The following is a 17,265-nucleotide window of genomic DNA, read 5'->3' on the forward strand; positions in this document are numbered from 1 at the left end:
TAAAAAACAAAAAAACAAAAAAGAGTATATTGTATATGGAAATGCACAGTTTTTCATGTGTTGTTAGTATATTGATGAGTTTACTTTCTACTTTGTATTGTTCTCAGCTCCAGCATGCCTTCTTAACCCTGAGCTTGGGACTCACCACTTTCTAAGAACAGCTTCAAACATAAAAATTCATTATGTGGCCAAAGGTGATCCACAAAAACCACTTATGCTCTGCCTTCATGGCTTCCCTGAGGTGTGTTAATAATTAACTTGATATAAACCACCCAATTTTATCTTAAATAGAGTATCAAAGTGGTGAATTTTCTGAGCAGATGACTTGGTGAATGAGGTTGGGCTGGTCTAGAAAATGAACCATACTGTTTTCACACAAAATTAGTTAAATCATTTCTATTGTTATATTTTGTCAAAAAGTTTTTTCTTTTATTAATATCTGATTTTCAAACCTCTTCCATAAAATGCCCTGTTATTCACCACTCATTTCTTTGTGTTGGTGGAGTAGTGCTGATGAAATACTCTCTTTAGCACTTTGTGTTACAAAAGTAGGACATGCAATCACATAACTTTTGTCAGGCATATAGTTTATTTGTGGCCTGAGTAGTATCATTTAAGCTCAAGTGGAGCGCGGGTGCAAATGATGCTCTGAGGGACACAAATAAAGTATATGCCCCACAAAAGTCATGTGATTATCATTATTATCAATACACAAGGCCAAATTGTACAAATTCATTTAATAAAATTTATATCAGGGTGGCAAGTACCATTTACAGCCCGCACTTTGCCATTTGGCCTGCAAAAAGGAGTGTTTTAGAGAGGGCAGTTTGTTATTTGGCTGTGTATAGTGGTTATAATGTATATTTGAAATAGACTGTAAGTGTGTAAACTAATGGTCCTATATCGGAACAGTTCCCATTTTCTTGCCACAGTACACGTCTTTTGATACATGTATTATGTCGTTTTGTATTTCTTGGTTTGGACCTGCAGTTTTGGTATTCATGGCGATATCAGTTAAAAGCTTTCAGCAATGACTTCAGGGTGGTTGCAGTGGATATGAGGTAATTTGTAGGAATTGCTTTTTATGATTTTTTTTTTGTGTGTGATTTTTAACTTGTGACTAGTATTTGATTTAAAGAAGTTAACAACTGCTACTTCAAATGCTTTTTAAAATTTGTAATTTATAATGGACCAATTGGAGTCTACTTTTGTCTGTAATCATATGAGTGATTACAAAATTGGATGATTGCAAAGGGGGAGTCTCATTTGTCCATCAGGAGAATTACAGTCTGTATTGGACAATATGAAGTCCTGTTACCAATTAATCATAACCATTACAATTTCTGAAAAGAATGAACACATTTACGTGAGAAAATGTCTTTCAAAGACATTTTGAAAAATATGAAATTTGTCCAGTTTGTAGGGTAAGTGGTTGTTGCTATCATGGTTATTGTAATCAATTTTGTGATTGGTGGATTTATCTGAGTGGACTTGGTATGCTTGGCTGCTTTACCTGTCTGATCAAAGGTGTCTAATTATGGCCAACTGTCTGATTACACTGTCTGACTAAAACTGTAGGGAATAATTAGTGAAAAATAAAGTAGCTAATGCACCAATTACATTTGAGGAAATTGGCATAGGTTATGATTATAATTTATGATAATTTTGTTGCAACTGGCAACCACCCTTATTGACAATATAAACATGTCAAGTGAAGGTGTAGTCTGATCGTCCGGGTGAGTGTAGTCCTGAGAAGGACTGTTGTCGGTGGTAGTGACTGACGTTTCGACAACCTGTGCGGAAGTCATCATCAGAGTCAAGTGAATGATTGTTGTCAGTAGAATGTTCTTATTCCAGTTCCTATGAAATGATAAACATGTTTATGTTTGACATAAACATCACAAACGACAAAAAAGAATGACCTAACTTTACCGACAGATTGAAACAGATCAATCACGACCGACTTACGTCACTTGAGTCTTACAGCCAATAACATCACGGCAAAACCAACCGATCATTTCACACGAACTGGAATAAGAACATTCTACTGACAACAATCATTCACTTGACTCTGATGATGACTTCCGCACAGTTTGTCGAAATGTCAGTCACTACCACCGACAACAGTCCTTCTCAGGACTACACTCACCCGGACGATCAGACTACACCTTCACATGTTACCCCCGGGTTCAAACCATTTACTGCATAAACATGTCAAATTAAACTTTAATTTTTAAATATTAAGATATTGACTCCAACTTTTTTTTTATTATTGAGCAATAATGATAATGATAATTGAGGCAAGGTAGTTATCCACCATATTCCCCAACACTTAGATGAATAATTGTTTTTGTATAAACCAGACAGATACCAAAAAATTTGTTTCTTTCAACTCTCTATACACAATTTTGTCTCCTAGCCTGCTTGGAGGTGAACAGTATGTGATGTTCACTTCTGAACTAACTGATCCCCCTGTGTAAAAACACTATTCACTCATGTGGTACTAATTATCATTATTATTAATTGTTAAGCTTTAAACAGTGTATTTGTCAAATATCTAGAAGGTGTATTAGAATTTACTTAAACTCCCAGTTTTGAAAGCAACTTTGGTTTTTGAATCCTTGTAGGGCCCTTGTAGGGTATGGGAGTGAGAGTAACTAATGTGCGAGCCTGCAAGCCGGAGCCGTTTTTTGTGAGCCTCGAGCCTCTTCTTGCGAGCTACTGTTTGTTCTATATATATCTTTCCATTGTCTCTCATTTTACTCTAACAGTCTTTGGCTCCTCTCCAGAAAGCATTTGAAGGTGAAAATCTGAAAAAATATCAAACTAGACGCTCGAGGAGCATTCACTCGGGCTTTGTAGCAAGCGCTTTACTTGAGAATTCACCGCGCATTAAATTTATTCAAAACTACAAAGCCATAGCATTCACACAAAACACGAGTACAATTATAATATGCATCACGAGATCTGAATTTTTTTACCTTTAATGACACTAACATCATTATGTTCATGTACAATGGTCATATTGGAAAATTTTTCTAATAGATCACAGTCATCAAGAGTATTCATTATGTCTTCTACTAATGAGAGTAACTAATGTACGAGCCTGCGAGCTGGAGCCGTTTTTTGCGAGCCTTGAGCCTCTTCTTGCGAGCCACTGTTTGTTCTATATCTTTCCATTTTCTCTCCTCATTCTATTCTAACAGTCTTTGGCTCTTCTCCAGAAAGCATTTGAAGGTGAAAATCTGAAAAATATCAAACTAGTCGCTCGAGGAGCGTTCACTCAGGCTTCGTGGTGAGCACTTTACTTGAGAATTCACCACGTGTAAAATTTATTCGAAACTACAAGGCCATAGCGTTCACACAAAACTCGAGTACAATTATAATATGCATCACGAGATCTGAATTTTTTACCTTTAATGACACTGTAACATCATTATGTTCATGTACATTGGTCATACACTCGTAACTCCATGCAAAGAGCAAACCAACTTTCACGATCGCTTGCACAATAATAATAGTCATGTGATTATGTATTAAATACCAAATCGTACTTTACAAGTATTGAACCCGATAGAAACCAATTACAGAAACAGGTATTTAATGGAAGAGCTAAGCTTAGATATTTAACATTACAATTCATGTTGCTTCTGTCAGTATCCCTATCCAATTCGCTGTTGTTAGCGCCACCTTCAAGCGAGGTTTTCATCTCAGCTTCATAGTTTGTTGTTAATCAGCTGTCACAGTTTTGCCAGTATTTTCGTAGTTTGAGCGAAAACACTCGACATCGTTTAGTATGGGCCTACCACAAACGGTGTGTGCATTTGCGTGTGAGAACAGTGTATAAGACAGGAATCTTTGCCATGCAACCTTCCCAAAACACAACATTTCGAAAATTGTGTTGATTTACAATCAGCAAGCACTCGACAAGACAAGTTGTCGCACTCTCATCCTCAGTTTCCGTGGTTTAAACAAGGAACGCCCGGGACCATGACCATAAAAAGGAATATGTCCAGATTTGGATGTTATTTTCCTTGCAAAAAATTGCTCCGGCTTGTCATAAAAGGCTCGCATTATAGCAACCCCCTATGGGAGTCAATAGCTTCTTTCTTTTCTAGGGGTTATGGAGAAAGTGATCATCCAATGGGAAAGGACCAGTACAAGATTTCATACTTGGTGAATGATGTGAAAGAAGTGGTATGTTGAAATTTAGAATCTATGGTAATTTTTAAGTAATGATCATGTATGATAACCATAATTATTGTAGTTATTATGATCATTGTAATATTGATTATAGTATTATAAACATTAGGAAAGCCAGTTCACATACATTGCTAACAAATATGAGCGTTAATTAGTGAAAAGCAATTTGTGTCCTTTTTATGGTAAGGTGCAGTGGATTTGGGTTTTTTTCATGTGGCTTATACAAAATGTGTCGCCACATTATGGCACTATTGGATTTCTTTCTTTCTTTCTTTTTTTATTTGTCCACGAGAGTCAAACACATGTCACGTCGACTAGCTCGTAAGGCATACTAGTCTGAGTCAGCCATCTTGGTAGTAAGCGTGGTCTCGAGTAATTTTTTTTCAGGTGATCGTATCACAAGTTAGTTCTCCTCACACAAGCCAATGCACCCAGATCCGGCTTGTGTTAGTGCAGCTCGTGCAAGAGCTTTTATACTCGTAAAAGACAACATTTAACAGCTTGAATCTTCTGTACGAGTTGTACTACACTGAAAAGAGTCATTGCACTCTCCCAAGCCAACAACTATCAGTTTGATCTGTCGGTGCGGGTCACACCACTGAGTTGCTGAAAGAGTTTGAAATTGTTTGAAACAGTCTGAAGCCTCCTGAAAGTGCCATAAAGTGAAATAAGTTGTATTGTAGTTGAGAATGTTGCTGTTGAGAATTCATAAATAAGGCACATTTCAAAACAACAAAAGTAAGTATGGGAATCTTGATTGTACAATACCAGTCAAGGATTGGCTTTTATGACAATTTCATAAAAACAAACAATATCTTATCATGTTGTAAGGATCATTTTTGGAGTTTAATGCTTATGATGTATTTGCCAGTATTGAAATGAGTTGTTGCATTCCTGAGTAAGATTCCAGCTGAAAGACAAATTTTGATAGCATGTCAAGTTGACCATTTACATGATGATGTCAAGTTCACCGATTCATTTCATGTCTCCACTTAGCTCAAATTTGGGAAACACATTGGCATATACCGGTAATAACAATATCAATAATAAGAAAACTTGAAAGATTCTGGTACTTTTATCATAGGATAGAACTTTGTGCTCTATAATGGACATTTAAAAAACCTACACTCAGCATTGTCCTACTTTATGTGTATGTATTGTCCAAAATTAGGGATGTGTCAAAAACGAAGACCTAAGACCCACTGGTCCAAAACAAAGACCCCTGTGGTCCAAAACGAAGACCCTGTGGTCTAAAACAAAGACCCTGTGGTCTAAAACAAAGACCCTGTGGTCTAAAATGAAGACCCTGTGGTCTAAAATGAAGACCCTGCAGTCTAAAACGAAGACCCTGCGGTCTAAAACGAAGACCCTGTGGTCTAAAACAAAGACCCTGCGGTCTAAAATGAAGACCCTGTGGTCTAAAATGAAGACCCACTGGTCCAAAATGAAGACCCTGTGGTCTAAAACAAAGACCCTGTGGTCTAAAACAAAGACCTACTGGTCTAAAACGAAGACCCACTGGTCTAAAATGAAGACCCCATAGTCTAAAACGAAGACCCATTGTTCTAACTAGTGTCTGTTCAACTTAACAGTCTTTTTTTACCAGACAGTTAGCTGTTCACTTCTCCTGTGAAGTTGAGGCATGGGCTTTCATACTTATAACAAGTTTGTTGTTCTGAGAAAGCTCAAAATCTACATTTTCGAGCAACAGCAATTTCTCAGTTAGATCGTCGATGTTGTCTTTGTACTTCAAGATGTTTTCTTGTAGGAAGTTCCCCACAATCTTTGGAAATGCTGTCACTGAAAAGTGCTTGTCCTGTTTTTTCTAGACGAAAGTTAATGTTCATTGCAATATAGCAGTTCTTCAGAAGCATTAATTGCTCTGTTACAGTGTAGACAACGAACAATCTTGGACCCAGGGTTTTCACTAATTTTCTTGCGACAGTCTTTGTTGTTGCAAACTGGATAGACAGTTGGGTAAATGTTCAAAATTTCAGGACAGCATACCCAGTTTGCTTGTTTGTGCAGAGGCTCCACATGGGAGATGTCCTGCTCTTGTGCTTTCGTTATCGTTGTGTTAACTGTGGTGGCAAGGCATTTTCCAAAATACTGCTTCAGTTTGCAGTTGGTCACAGTGTAGAATTTATTGTCTTCTATTTGCTGGATGTGACTATCCCAGACTGATAGATTAATAGTTCCAGTGGGGTCTGTTATTTCAGCTTCCCTTACCATTTTTGTGGCAAGTTCTGGTTTGGAAGGTTCTCCAAGCCATTTAATGCAGCCAGAAACAGTAAAATTCCCTGAGTTGTGGTTCTTAAGAATGGTATCCATGGGTGTTGATGTCATTGGGGCCAGTGGTTGGAATTGAAACTGGATGGAATGGAAACTGGATGGAATGTGGTGGTACATCTTGAATAACTGTTCCCCTTTTTATGAACACCATATTGCTTGATGCAACTTGTGGGTTGGAGAGTGTTGAGGATTGCTGTGTCTGCATCTTTTGAAGAAAAAGTTGGGACTTGGAAGACTCTCCTCTTTGCACCATGACTCTTACCAACTGAGTTTTGTCTTTTGCAGTTAGCAGGCTGATGTCAAAGTACAGATTTCTGGGGGATTTACTTTCCTGTACCTCTTGAACGTCCTGAATGTATCCAGTGTAATCTGTTGAAGAGAACTAATTTGGGAAAAAAATTATTAAATTCAGGACAAAAATTTAATGTTCTGTTGAGCAGAAATCTGCATAAGTAATAGAAGACACAACAGTAATAAATTATTAGACTGAGTAGTATTAATATATTACATAATAGAGGAAACTTACTTGTAGTTGAGCTTGACAGAGGTGTTGAAGTTGGGGATTTAGGGATCCCATACTTAGCTCTCTTTGTGGGACTTGGGCTGGCAGAATAATCCATCTGTTAACTGAGAATTGAATGATTTGTAAGTGACCTTTATTACACTGATAAAACATTTAAATGACAAGTGTATATTTTAAAATTTTTAGGTTAGAAGTTTTGATGGTAATATTTACTTATTTAAATTAGTATGGTAGATACTGTAAAATGTAATAATGCAGTTTCACTGCAAGTTGTTTTCGTAATTATGCAAAGTCTTTTCAGCCAAAATGTTTAGCCTAGCTTCTTCTAACAAACGGAATTTATAATTTGATGTCTTCTTAATTGACTGAAGTCTTTCAAAGCTCATTGGTTCAATCGCAAGATCAGAAAGTTTACGTACTCTTGACAAGGCAAATGAACTACAATAGTGAACTATGTATATAAGAACGATCCTTCGCAGTAAAGCACTATTTAAGCAATAGTGGAAATCAGACCTGAAAAAAATTTCAGGCCTGTACGGGATTCGAACCACTGACCTCTGCGATACTAGTGCAGCGCTCTACCAATTGAGCTAACAAGCCAACTGGGAGCAGGCCATCAAATTAATTCGATATAAACCCGTAGAGCGCTGCACTAGTATCGCAGAGGTCAGTGGTTCGAATCCCGTACAGGCCTGAAATTTTTTTCAGGTCTGATTTCCACTATTGCTTAAATAGTGCTTTACTGCGAAGGATCGTTCTTATATACGTCTCATAACCGCAGTTCACTCATATGTTTCATATGTTTGTTGTTGTTCAATAGTGAACTATCTTCTCTTAAAGAGATATAATGTGAGCAAACATTGAAAAGCAGATCTGTAAACCCATTCCTAGTACATAGATTTGATTAATATGGAAGAAACAAGTGTGTACTAGATACTTCCAAAAGAGCATCAACAGCACATGAATAAATACTAGGGTTGACAAAAACAGAATTCATAAAGTGCCCTCTTCGAACTGTAACCACGGACTTGTTTATCTTCGAGAGTGACATATTCAAATGGAAATTGATATAACAAACTTTGTATCTCTTTCTGACAATATCAGTGCAACTCTGAGTCTGACATTATCTTTCTGATCTGTTGGATCAATTCTGTCGTTTATCTTTCTGATCTGTTGGATCGAGTCTGTCGACCCCATTGCTGATTTGTCTAACAAATCAAATTTTGTACCGAATGATTCTATTCAGTGCTGTTGAATGCTTTTGAATTCAAATAAATCATTGAACTGCAAAATACTTACCCTGAAACGCTGCTCGAAGATGTGAACTCGTGGTTTGAAAAGCTGCTAAAGATGGCAAAAGGTGTGAACTCGTGGTTGCAAGACCTTGACACACTGCAAGAAGATGGCAAAAGGTGATGGTTGAAATGCAATTCTATTCAGTGCTGTTGAATGCTTTTGAATTCAAATAAATCACTGAATTGCAAAATACTCACCCTGAAACACTGCTCAAAGATGTGAACTCATGGTTTGAAAGGCTGCTAAAGATGCAGAAGATGGCGAAACGTTACTTGTGATTGCAAGACCTTGACACACTGCAAGAAGATAGCAAAACACGAACTCTTGGTTGAAATGCTGCTAAATGATGGCAAGAATGCGAACTTGTGGTTGCAAGACCTTGAAACACTGTTAGAAAGAACTTGAAACGCTGCTAGAGGACGACGAAACGCAAACTCTTTCTCGCAAGACTGTCAAGCGCTGCTCGAAGACCTTGTAGTTGCAAAATGACAGCTACCTGACAGCACCTTGCGCGCTTGCTGAAATATTACCCGAGACCACCTTGCATGCCTAGTTTGATCAAATCGAGATTTTTTTCGCATACTACAAATTTACTTACTTACTTTACTTTCTTACATTTTGAAATTCCTTATATGTATACACGTGGGGACTCCTAGGGTGCCTCCTCGGGTTTTGGCCTCTGGGCCAAACCCTGCGGGAGCAAAAACCTTTTTTTTCAAGGAAAGGCTCAATTGCTCTCATTTCTGTAGCGCATGAATTAAAATGTCATCTGAGCGCGCGACCAACTTGACAGTTACGTTATCTCAGTCGGTGCAACACGTGTCAAATTGTGTAACACAATTAAATTCTAAGAATACAGAAATATATGTTTTAGTGATGATTTTGGTATAATTTTATTTTGTCGCGGTCAGTGTAAAACGCAGATTGCAGACTGCTGACTGCAGACCGGGGGTAAAATGCAGACTGAGGGTAAAATGCAGACTGCAGACCGCAGACCAGGGGTAAAATGTAGACTGAGGGTGAAATATTAATAATAAAAAAACGAGTCTTAAGGATGAAATAAAGAGTGTTCGTACCCGTAAAATAATGTCACGTCAGGACTCATGAAACATGCAAAGGCCGCTTCACGCAGTATAAAAGTCACGTCGTCCCCAAGTCACATGGCACTATAAAATGTCGGAAAATAAGGACGACGATCTCATAGTAATTTTCGATAATTTGCGTTAATGTCTTTCACAAACTATGCTCGATACCTACAAGTTTGCCTAAAAAAAAAACTGTTAAGTTGAACAGACACTAGTTAGAACAATGGGTCTTCGTTTTAGACTACGGGGTCTTCATTTTAGACCAGTGGGTCTTCGTTTTAGACCAGCGGGTCTTCGTTTTAGACCACAGGGTCTTCGTTTCAGACTACAGGGTCTTCGTTTTAGACCACAGGGTCTTCGTTTTAGACCAGTCAGGGTCTTAGGTCTTAGGTCTTAGGTTTTGGGTCTTCGTTTTCGACACATTAATTAGTCATACATTCAAACCATATCAAGCTCACAATGGCTTCTAGTGTAGATTTTATCATTTCCCAAATGTCCTGGCCCTTCTGGAAAGTTCTGTCTTTGTGTACTGGCACACAAAATACCAAAAATATTCAAGTGAAATGCTTCCTTAGAGTTAATTTCTCATCACATGCCTTGGAAAAGACAGTCAACCTACAAACTTCAGAATTAAATTCCACTTCGTTACGTAAACAAAATCATGACCGAATCTATTAGGCCATTATGGGAGATTAAATAAATGCTGATGCTTTTTTTAGGTCCTAAAATCCTTAGGTTAGATGTGCAACCTTTATTGTCAAAATGAGGCCTCGGTCCATAACAAAGTTTGGCCATTAACCCACATCTTGAAACTGAACATTTCAGGACTATTGTATGCCAGTTATCTTATTTTATCGATGAACAGTAACAATATTGATAACTATCTAACCGTAATCAGATATTTAAGCTCTTCTAATAGAAACTCAGTAAGATACCAGACACTAAAAAGCAGCTTAATTTCGTAGGCCACACATGTACACAATGCGAACCAATTTTTTTGGGGTCTGTAGTCAACAGCTTCCTGTAAAATGTAATTCTTACACTGGTAGGATGATGTAACAAGTTGATCCTGGTTAGTTTGTGATAACATAATTATTACTGATAGGTTTCTTGTTGACCCTGAGGGGCACATGGTTATTGCCTTAAACAGCTCTGTTTGATTTAGCTTTTTACCAGTTCAACCAAGGTGTTTCCTGCCCCTCACTTCCTGTGGCAGTGGTTAACGCTTCATCCTTTTACTCTGCACAGCTGCATACCCATTCCCGTCACAGTTGTGGCTTCCTGTCACATCCAAGCTTTACCAGCTATAATGGGGTGCTGTTACGGACTAAATTGCTTATATATCTGTCTTTGTGCTGTTCATGTATACATGAGTATTTGTATCTTCAGATTGAGGCTCTAGGCTACAGATCATGTGTGTTGGTTGCCCATGATTGGGGAGGTGCTGTTGCTTGGTAACAATTTCTTATTTTATGGGTTATTTTAAGACTCTTGTAAATTTCTGTAAACAGTGCACAGAAGCAAGACCTTGGGTTGGAAAACGTGGTTTAAAATCCAGGTTGCAGTTGTTCTAAGAAACAATCCTAAATCTGGCTGTGATAACCCAAATGTGCAATGACATTTTATCATTCAACTCTAAGAAGTAATCAAAGTGTATTTTTTCTTGCAATTTCAATGTTATCTCGGGGAAAAAGTGATGAGAAGAGACATGGGTATCAGGTGACTTGTGATACAGAGAAAAAAAACAAGCTCTTATAGCACTGTAGTTTCAAAGGGAACGTGTTGAAGCTAGACGGCAGTTCAATTTGAAATGATATCTTGGGAGGTTGAGGATTAGCTCACTTTTGTCAGTTACTGACCATTTTAGCAACAGAGTAGTTCTACATGGTAATAGAGTTTTATTTAGTTGTCATGTATTCCCACATGGATTTAGTTTGTTGAATTCTGACATTGTTTTTTGTAAAACTGTCCTGTTTTTATATGTAGTTAGCATGGTTGCCTTAATGTCATGTGACTACGACTGAAATTTTCTGAATTCCCTCCTGTGTCTCTATAAATTTGATTGTACATGTACTTATCCGTAGATCACGTGATAGATCTAATAAAAATAATGTAACTTTCTTTGTTTCTTTCAGGAATTTCACACACATTCACCCTGAATTTGTTGACAGGCTGATTGTGTGCAACATTCCACACCCAATGTATGTGTTGTTAAAGTTCTAGCGATGAATAATTATCCAGTCTGTAAAGTCGTTTAAATATAACTGCTAGCTATCACGTTATTAGAAATACTTGCCCAAGAGGATGACCAACCAGAGTTGGTCATCAAGGCTAGGAAGCTAGAGCACTCAGGTATAGACTCAGACTGCTCTTGGAGATTTTGTTCCATTAAATGTCTTTTTTTTTACTGTCTTTTCTTTTACCTTGACCCCTAAGAGTGACTTGCATCTATTTTCTCCATACGATGTCACTCCTTAATAACACATTATGCATAAAACACAGAAAACAACCCTTGATTTTGAAGTAAAATCTCCTTGTCAGCACCATAGGACATGTGAAGAGAACAGTATGGAGAATATGTCAACTGATGTTAGGGTGTTAAGAGTTTATTTATTTAATAGCCTGGATGGTTTAAATACTAGTCATTTCTTTTCATTATGATTTATTTAGGTGCTTTAGAAAGTGTTTGCAGTCATGTAAGAAACAATTCCGTGCTTCCTGGGTAAGAGAGACTATTTATTTTATTACCATCTTAGACTTATTTTTTGATATTAGTTAGATTATTAGTAGTTGCCATAACAATGTCATTCAGAAGAGAAACATAACTTCTAAATAGGTCGCTTATTATAGTTTTTTTCTTTTGCAGTACATGTTTTTCTTTCAGCTGCCTTACCTTCCAGAGTACTTAATTGAGATGGATGACTTTAAAGCTTTTGATGAGGGTTTTGGGGTAATGATAGTTACATTTTACTTCAGTGGTTGAAACTTAAATGGCAAAGTGCATCTATCATGATGAAGCCCAACTTACTGTTATCTCATTTGTAGTATCTCTTTTCACCTCCCAAAACTTGACTTAAATGTTTAAGTGTCTGATAAGAAGGGTTTTTTATACAACGTGATAACAACAGCAATTGTTGTAACATTGTGTGAAAAGATGAATTAATGATATGATAGTATTGTTAGTCTTCATAAGTTTGATTGTTATCAAAATTATTTTTTATTTTAGACAAAAAGCTTTGTACTTTGAAAAACCAGTTTTAAAGAATGTACTCTTTCCATTATACCCCGGCCTACAAGCCTTAAGTAATGGTAGCTCAATAAAGATACAGTACTTGGTCAATTATGGACATGTTTAAACTTGAACCAGAAAAACTGCAGCTGTGACATGCAGTGGTGGCCCTGTGTTATATTTCTAGAACTAAACATTTACATCTTTAGGAACTGTTGGGTGTCATTACACACCTAAAATAATCCAAATAGCCCGGAAATTCAAAGGTTGTGAAGAAAATTAAAAACTGAAAAAAAAAAAAAAAATGAAAGAATTGATGCATGATTCCTTGGAAGAATTTGCTTTGTATTAAAAATTTACCAGACTTGACATCATGTCTAAGCATGTCTGAAATTAGACATTGAAAACATTTCAAATCACACAAAGAAATCTGTTGGTGTAACATGCAATGCGTCTCCTAAAGATCACAAATCATGAGGCAAAAAAATAACTTGTGAAATATTCTCAGTGGAACAAATCCTATATAGAGGGAAGGGGGGTAGTCACTCAGTTGATCTGCTTTATAGAGATGAACCTCTTGTGTTTGATGAGAATATCAAGGAATATCTTAGTAGGTCACTAAGCGCGCAAACTATGCGCGAACTGTTTCATGCGTCAACACCCCTAACTTAACGTTAAGTACACTAAGTTTTCCCAGGGTGGTGCTGTATGGCAAGTTTAACCAACCGCAACTGAAATTTTTTTATTTTGTTCACAGAAAACAAAAAATTTCAGCGAAGAAGATGTAGAAGCTTACAAATATTCTATGTGTCAGTCTGGGTGTAGTGGTCCTATAAATTACTACAGGGCTGCATTTTCTTACAAAGATGTGCCTTCCGGAGTCTTTCTCACCAAGATCAAGGCTCCAACCCTTGTGGTTTGGGTAAGTGATAATAAATCCAACCTGGTAGAGGGGGTTTGAACTGTCATGATGTCGATACGTTACCGTTTACTACAAGGTCGATCTCAGATTTTCTAAATATATTTGCGTTTGGCTTCATCTGTTTATTGCCTTAACTCTGTAACTTCCATGAGTGACCAAGACAGAATTTCTCTTTACAACATCAATACAATATCAAGCAGACACGTGACGATAATAAAGAAAAATGTCAATTAGGAATTAGAGAATTAGTAGTTGATCCAATGTCAAATTCTCCCAAACTAACATCATATTAACTGTATGGTAGACAATAAGGAGAAATGCTAAGAAATCATAGGAGTGAAAGGGTAAAATGGTGCCAGACCTCCCCGCTGAAGACAAAGAGAATTCCAAATAGAATGGTTTGAATATTTTACTGTTGAGGATCGCGTACTCGGTTAGTGTTTTAAAACCACATACAGGGCCATTGTTCTGACCTTAAAATCGCTTGTTTCATCATATATTCTGGTGTACTTCCAAGAAATCCCGTCGCATTTCGGGCTGTCTTTGCTTTGTAAGAGTTGTTCTCCAATCTGCAATCAGAGAAGTTTTTTTTCTTTTACTCACGTACTCTGCCAAATTGAGAAATGACTGTGTGGTTTCAAATACAAAAGAATTTCAAATTTGCCAGTACTGTGGATTTTGTGTGAATTATATGTACGTAACTATAACACCTTTACGGTATATCCCCAATAACACAATTTGCCGGACGAACCTGAACAGATAGATTTACGTGTAAATGGAAGGTTAAGGACTTGAACAGGATTGAATCCTTGATGGACCAAAAGAAATGGAATGAAATGTATGAAAGCGATCCTCACAGTAATGAACCCTACTTATGTAGTAGTGGAAAATAGGCCTGAAAAACAATTCAGGCCCCTACGAGATTTGAACCCATGACCTTTGCGATACCGGTGCAATGCTCTACCAACTGAGTACTAGTTAACATGCTTACTGGGAGCTGTCATCATGTTGGTCATTACGTACCGTTGGCTTTTCAGCTCAGTTGGTAGAGCACTGCACTGGTATCGCAGAGGTCATGGGTTCAAATCTCGTACGGGCTTGAATTTTTCTTTTTTCTGGCCTTATTTCCACAACTACATATTAAGTAGGGTCCATTACCGCGAGGATCGCTTTCATACATTTCATGACGCCGCAGCACACATATATGATTTTCATATACTCAATTTATAGAAATGGAATGGATGGGAATGTGTGCGAAGCACTGAAAAGTGGAGGGAAAAAAAGTCATGATTTTTTTTCCTGGGCGCAGTTATCGCTTCTTGATGTCAGTAAAACGTTTGTCTTTAAGACTAGTCCCTTGTATGATTGTTACCTAATCGTAAAAATGTTGTGGTGTTCATCTCTGAAAAAGCTGACAGCACCTTGGACTGATTAAACTTGGTATCGTCATTCTTTGTGTTCCAGCGTTAGATTATTTTTAAAAGGAACGCCCTGATTTACTTTGCATTGCAGGGAACGGGAGATGTGTTTCTTCTGGTAGAAACGTTAAAAGGAACGGAAGATTTTGTGGAAGACTTGACAATCAAGTAAGGTTTTAGTTCGGTTTTATTGGTAATCCAGGAGTTTCATTAACCGGCGGTAGATCGTCGCTTATGAGACCCCTAATTGTCGTCTGTTCAGCTTCTGAGAAAGTACCAAGGTGTTGGAAATTACCTCTTCCTGCTTTTAGAATTTTTATGTGGCATGTTTGATAACCAGACATTTAAACTTTCAAAACCGTCAACCGTGGTTCTTAATTTGATTATATTGTGTTGATCCAACCTCAGTGGCGAAAATATCTTATTTTGCCCCAAGGCTACACTAAAACAAGGTAATTTGGTTATATCAACTAAGTTGAAATTGTAAATTGGACCCACACACAACCCACAATTCCTCCATTCGCTCTGACGAAGGACTAACGCTCGAAACATCAGCTTTTTAACTCTTTACGGTGGCCAATTCACAATTTCAACTTAGTTGATATAACCAAATTACCTTGTTGCCCCCACAGACGCAGCAGCACAGTTTCTCTAGAAACTTGCCCCCTTTACACTAAAACAAGTTGGTTATCTACAAAAACTTAAAGTGTCTAAATATTTTTAGCTTGTCAGCAGAATAGGTCCTGAAAATCGACAAATTCATTTGTGAAACAACGTCATACGATAAAACGCTACTCGTTTTTATTTCTAAATTTGACAGATACGTTGACGGAGCGACTCACTGGGTGCAAGTCGATGGATACGAGGACACGAACAAACACATTCGTGAGTTTCTTAGTGCTCATCCTCTGGAGCCGTCTCTACAGAAACCAGATTAAACCAGATTAAACCAGATTAAAGCGACTCGTGGACAGCTGACCAGGGCGCTTTTTCGTTGACTACATTAGCTCTGAAGAAGAAGGAGAACGTCTGTTAACTTTCGAAGAAGTAGTTAAGTCCTCAGTTTTTGGGAAGAAGAGTATTGGGTAGTTCTCGTTCTCGTTATCGTCATCAGGAACTTGAAGCTTGTATTACTTAGAAAACATTTCCCTTTTGGGTAATATGAATAGTATTTTATATGTTTTACGTAGTGTTTCTTACAAGGTAAATAGTCTTAAATAACGTAACAAACATCAATAAAATAATTGTAGAAAGATGCTAGACATAATTGTTGGCTGCTCCGTACCAACTGAGTTTCTGAGTGGTGCACTGGGCTCGAGCCTAGACCATTGCTGATGTCGAAAGCGTCGTGTACGGGTCTGTACGGGTCCGCAAATGATCCCGGACCCCAAATGATCTCCAAATGGGTCCGCAAATGATCCCGGACCGCAAATGATTCCCAAATGGGTCCGTAAATGATCCCGGACCGCAAATGATCCCCAAATGGGACCCCAAATGATTCCCAAATGGGTCCGCAAATGATCCCAGACCGCAAATGATCCCCAAATGGGTCCGTAAATGATCCCGGACCTCAAATGATCTCCAAATGGGACCGCAAAAGATCCCGGACCGCAAATGATCCCCAAATGGGACCGCAAATGATCCCGGACCGCAAATGATCTCGGACCGCAAATGATCCCCACACCGAACCGCGAATGATCCCGACTAAAAAATAAGGAATGGCATGGATTGATAAGAAAACACGTTTTATTATTTTATAAGAAATATTCCATTGACCGAATTGAAATATAGCGTCCAATTTGAATTACCACTTTGAATTACATTCGTTTTGCTGTCATGTTTGTAACTGCAGTTTGTATGCTATTTCTTATCAAGCTACGATGGCCAAAGAGAAAGAATGAATTACCATTGTTTTGGACTTACTAGCCTCGTCTTCACGTGGAAACGCAAAAGGATTATGACGTGTGAGAGGCTAGTCAGTTCAGAACAATGGCAATTCAAATTGGAAGCCATATTTCGATTCGTTGTATAGCTGATTTTTCTTTTTTTTTTTTTTTTTTCGATTTTAGCGGAAAATCTGTGACATTGCGTGACGTTCTGTCGAGTAACACGCCGTTTTAAGGGCCACAGATTTTGTCCATTTCAAGACCTTTAGCGTAGTACAATAATATTCTAAAGACATTTGTTGTGATCGTGGGCTGCGAATCTTCTGTCAGTTGTGTAGAACGTTGGAGAACATGCTTAATCGGATTTCGTTTCTGTTGCATATGATCAATGCTTCCGGTGCACGTGTGATT

The 17,265-nt window shown here is 37.8% G+C and overlaps 2 protein-coding genes across 2 annotated transcripts in view; one reads left to right on the plus strand and one right to left on the minus strand.

Annotated features, from left to right (window-relative positions):
- Window positions 1-16,223, plus strand: part of LOC111327166 (epoxide hydrolase 1) — a 21,243-nt gene extending 5,020 nt beyond the window's left edge. The window contains exons 2-11 of the mRNA XM_088738064.1: window positions 108-241; window positions 991-1,061; window positions 4,119-4,197; window positions 10,789-10,853; window positions 11,535-11,600; window positions 12,070-12,121; window positions 12,266-12,349; window positions 13,386-13,550; window positions 15,063-15,136; window positions 15,789-16,223. Coding sequence (XP_088594190.1) covers window positions 108-241; window positions 991-1,061; window positions 4,119-4,197; window positions 10,789-10,853; window positions 11,535-11,600; window positions 12,070-12,121; window positions 12,266-12,349; window positions 13,386-13,550; window positions 15,063-15,136; window positions 15,789-15,906 — 908 coding nt within the window. The 3' untranslated portion in view covers window positions 15,907-16,223. The remainder of the gene's footprint in view (window positions 1-107; window positions 242-990; window positions 1,062-4,118; window positions 4,198-10,788; window positions 10,854-11,534; window positions 11,601-12,069; window positions 12,122-12,265; window positions 12,350-13,385; window positions 13,551-15,062; window positions 15,137-15,788) is intronic.
- Window positions 2,419-8,438, minus strand: LOC148720176 (uncharacterized). The gene is made up of 3 exons (XM_088738065.1): window positions 8,318-8,438; window positions 7,022-7,122; window positions 2,419-6,877 (listed from the first exon to the last, which is right to left on the minus strand). The coding sequence occupies exons 2-3, from the start codon at window positions 7,070-7,072 to the stop codon at window positions 6,518-6,520; spliced, it is 411 nt and encodes a 136-aa protein (XP_088594191.1). The 5' UTR covers window positions 7,073-7,122; window positions 8,318-8,438; the 3' UTR covers window positions 2,419-6,517.
- Window positions 16,224-17,265: the final 1,042 nt, after the last annotated feature.

This window comes from Stylophora pistillata, chromosome 11 (genome assembly GCF_964205215.1).
Source record: "Stylophora pistillata chromosome 11, jaStyPist1.2, whole genome shotgun sequence".
In the NCBI taxonomy this organism is placed as follows: Eukaryota; Metazoa; Cnidaria; class Anthozoa; order Scleractinia; family Pocilloporidae; genus Stylophora; species Stylophora pistillata.